This window comes from Monopterus albus, unplaced genomic scaffold (assembly GCF_001952655.1).
Source record: "Monopterus albus unplaced genomic scaffold, M_albus_1.0 scaffold16.1, whole genome shotgun sequence".
NCBI classification, from domain to species: Eukaryota; Metazoa; Chordata; class Actinopteri; order Synbranchiformes; family Synbranchidae; genus Monopterus; species Monopterus albus.
Genome location: NW_018127896.1, coordinates 327052 through 330536, shown reverse-complemented (window position 1 = coordinate 330536; position 3485 = coordinate 327052). Strand labels below are relative to the sequence as shown.

The window sequence follows — 3485 nt, the reverse complement described above, 5'->3', positions numbered from 1 at the left end:
GGCCGCAGCAGGAACCAAACATCGCCACTCTCATCAGCTTTGTATTTGGCTCTATCCCGGTCACAGTCTGAGGGGTCCAGGTTCCTCAACTGTCGTCCGGAGCCACGCCCAGCGGATGGAGGCGTCCTGAGTCCAGCACCAGCCTCCCCACCCAGTGTAAAAGCTGCGAGTACCAGTGGATCCCATTGCCATGGCACCCAGTGGTGCCAGTCCAGCTGTGGATCAACCTCAGCGGGGAGAAGGCCCAGTGAGCCAGGGAGTGCTGGTTCACCACAGCATAGCAGGAGGCCACCACCCCGTCCACCACCACCGTCCCATGCTGGGTCAGCGGTGCATACACCCCCCTGCTCTCCCTCACGGTGACCTGATTGAGACGAGAGAGATGCCCCTCGCCGAGCCTCTGTCCCACTTCTCCCTGCGACACCAGCACACACTGTCCCGGCCGGGCGTCGCTGGCATACACTGTCCTGAGGGTGCCAAAGGCTGGCGCCACCCCCTCTGAGCAGTTCCCCTCAGACACAAACAGCAGATGGGCGGCGGTGAGGGAGAGCTGTGCCCCGGATTCTGTCTGCAGGGTGTAGAAAAGTTTCCAGGTCACAGGGTCGCGGTCCAGGAAGGTCAGGACTTCGCTGAACACCAGCTCACCGCTGCCGTCACTGCCTGCTGAGGCCAGGACTCTGTCTCCGGGTCGTAGGTCGCTGATGGACATCTGAGCACCACTCTCCACCGTGACCACCGCCTCGCCGGGGAAGCACCCTCCAGACTTGGCTGCCACCGAGTGGTCTGAGAGAGAGAAGCCGACAGGGAGGGTGATACAAGTTCAGTGTCTTTACTCCCACTGAGCCACCAGGACATTATTAATGTATTCATGAAGTTTAGTTCCAAGTTGTAATTTGGTCTTGGTATATTTTTAACTTACTCTGTCAAATGTTTGACTGTTTATCTCAAAGTTTAGACCGAAATCTATCACTTTTTCTTTTTATTGTTACTGTAGGTAACTAGTAGGGCTGGACCTGAATATTCCACTATTCAGATATTTGTTGTTGGGTAGCTGATCAGTTTTCAATTGTAGCATTTGAATATTTGCGATATATGCCAATAAATACCAGCTGAGCTCCAAAGCCATCCCATTTGACCCCCAGTAACTAGTCAGACATATAAATAGTGGGCCAATACTTTCAGGGTCAAACTTATTCAGTCCAGGCATTTCTGTGCAGGAAGCACAGAGGATATATGCAGTCCAGATATAAAGCCAATTTTATAATTATTAAAATGTCACTGAAAGCAGCAAAATACTCCTTTAAAAGTGATAAAATACAACGAATACATTGCTTAAATGATACATTAAAAAGATCTTAATTTTTCAGCTAAGATTTAGGGGCTTTCAGTCTACAGTAGTTTCAGTTTTTACCCTTTAAATTCCCATTAAATCATTCAGAAAACCCATTAACATGAGCATTAAATTGGCAGGATATATAACTAATTTTAGAGGGTAAAACCCTTCAAATTTGACCAAACAACAAGAAAGTCATTCTTACTTTATGTTTTCAGTATGTGTAGTCTGCCATACTGGCAGGCCTGGGCTTCCATACCCAAACCTTTTCAACTCCCTTAAGCTAAATATTGACTTTTCTGTCAAACACTGGACATAAATAAGAACAACTGAGCTGCTGGATAAAAGCTCCTGTTGTGTGCAAACATGTCAAGGATTGTGTTGGTGACAATGAGCCGGGGCACTTGGAAGCGACACTCGAGAACCGTCCCAAGTCCATCTGGGGATAAATATTTGGGGAAGGCAGGAAAGCCAAGGCCAGGTGATAAGATAAGTCAGGTGAAGGAGGAAGGAGGAAAATCAGGACGCAGGTTAATGATCTGACAGAGCGCCACACACTCCAGGTCTGCTCACCGTCAAACACACAAAGAATTGGTTTTAAAAGGAATAAATAAATAAATAATGATATACCTAAAATTTTATCATAAAATCTAGGTACCTTGTCTGCATTTCATTAAATACACTTTTAAATATATAATTTAAATAGTTTTCTATGTTTATGTAGATTTCATAGCCTAGAGGTATATTTTGATACTTATTTTTAAAAAGTCATTATTACTTAAATTAAAACTGTCTCATTGTTAGGATTTAGTTTTATCCTGTTTTAACAATTAAATGTTTGACTTTTGTCATAATTTTCATTTAAAAAAAATCATGATTCTGATGCGATGAATCCAAATACTGAGCTAGTATCTTTTTTTTTTTGCCGTGTAATGTCAAGATGCTGGACTTTAACAATCACACTTTACTGGTCTGGTGCTTTTGTCTACTTGTCCGCGGGTGCACGTTTCCACCGCTAACCTCGGGTTTCTACACGTGGCTGGTTGTAAACACAACATGTGATAACAATGACATTTTGTCACAGCTACTAAATTGTCTTTTGGTTCAAATTAGAGTCTGAGGGATTAATCCTGACTCTGCATTCACATCACAGCTGCAGTGACTCAGACCTGATGTGTCCGCAGCAGTGTGAACAGACCAGACCAGATGTCCTCAGATCAGATCTGGGCCACCTGCATATGTGCTCCTAGACCCGATTCCTATATGACTTCTGGCTGTGCAGTGCTGTCAGAATGGTCAGATCAGAATCCATGTGGTTGTTTTAACATCTCCTCCTCTGCTCATATGGCCTGTCATCATCATTCAGCGTTGGCCCCTCACAGACCGATAACAATAAACATGGAGGAGGGCGAAGACAGTGACGAGGTCAGTGGAGAGACCAGGACGTTTCACATGTGGTTGACATTTATGGAGAAGCTTCTGATCAGGCCAAACTGGAAGGAACATAACCCAGCAGTTTGGGAGGAAACTGGGCCATTTAACCATCACACACATGACCAGGTTGTTATTCTTGTGCACATGTGGCTCACATTTCACTTACATCTGTGCATGTGTGGCAGTTTAGGAGCTCAGCAGTGTTCACACCAGAGCCGGGTACATGGCACTGACACACACAGATGGGAAGCAGCAACACAAGGCCGGGATGTGGACGCAGCCATCAGACACTCTTCCTTATTAAGCCATCAATGAGAAGTGGCTTTTCTCTGACGCGGGTGAGAAACTAAGCATCACCTTCCTACATCTCTTCCTGCTTTGAGCACAGACACGTTTGGTGGCGCAGCAGCAGAGTCTGTGCTCATTATTAACCCCGTGTTTCCTCCTGTCTCCCCCTCTCTCAGTCCCGGTCCGGTGCTGCGTTCCCCCCCCCCCCCCGCGCCCGTTTCTCGCCACACCACCCCTTAATTAAGAAGGATTTGAGGGATGTGTTGGTGAAGAGCGCATCCTCCTCAACTGACTGCTTTATCATCCATAACTTTTTTTGTCTTGTTTTTAGGAAAATTGGAGAAAAAAAGGAGAAATCAAAAACATAAAAAATAAAATACCAACTTGATTGGTTGCCCTTCTGATCAAGTCAAGGACTGGGCCCTCGCAA

The 3485-nt window shown here is 45.9% G+C and overlaps 1 protein-coding gene across 2 annotated transcripts in view; it reads right to left on the bottom strand.

Moving 5' to 3' along the window:
- Positions 1 to 14: 14 nt before the first annotated feature.
- Positions 15 to 3485, bottom strand: part of LOC109955659 (Indian hedgehog signaling molecule) — a 12079-nt gene continuing 8608 nt past the window's right edge. For both annotated transcript variants that reach the window (XM_020592051.1, XM_020592050.1), the window contains exon 3: positions 15 to 783. In XM_020592051.1, the coding sequence (XP_020447707.1) occupies positions 86 to 783 (698 nt within the window). In that variant the 3' untranslated portion in view covers positions 15 to 85. The remainder of the gene's footprint in view (positions 784 to 3485) is intronic.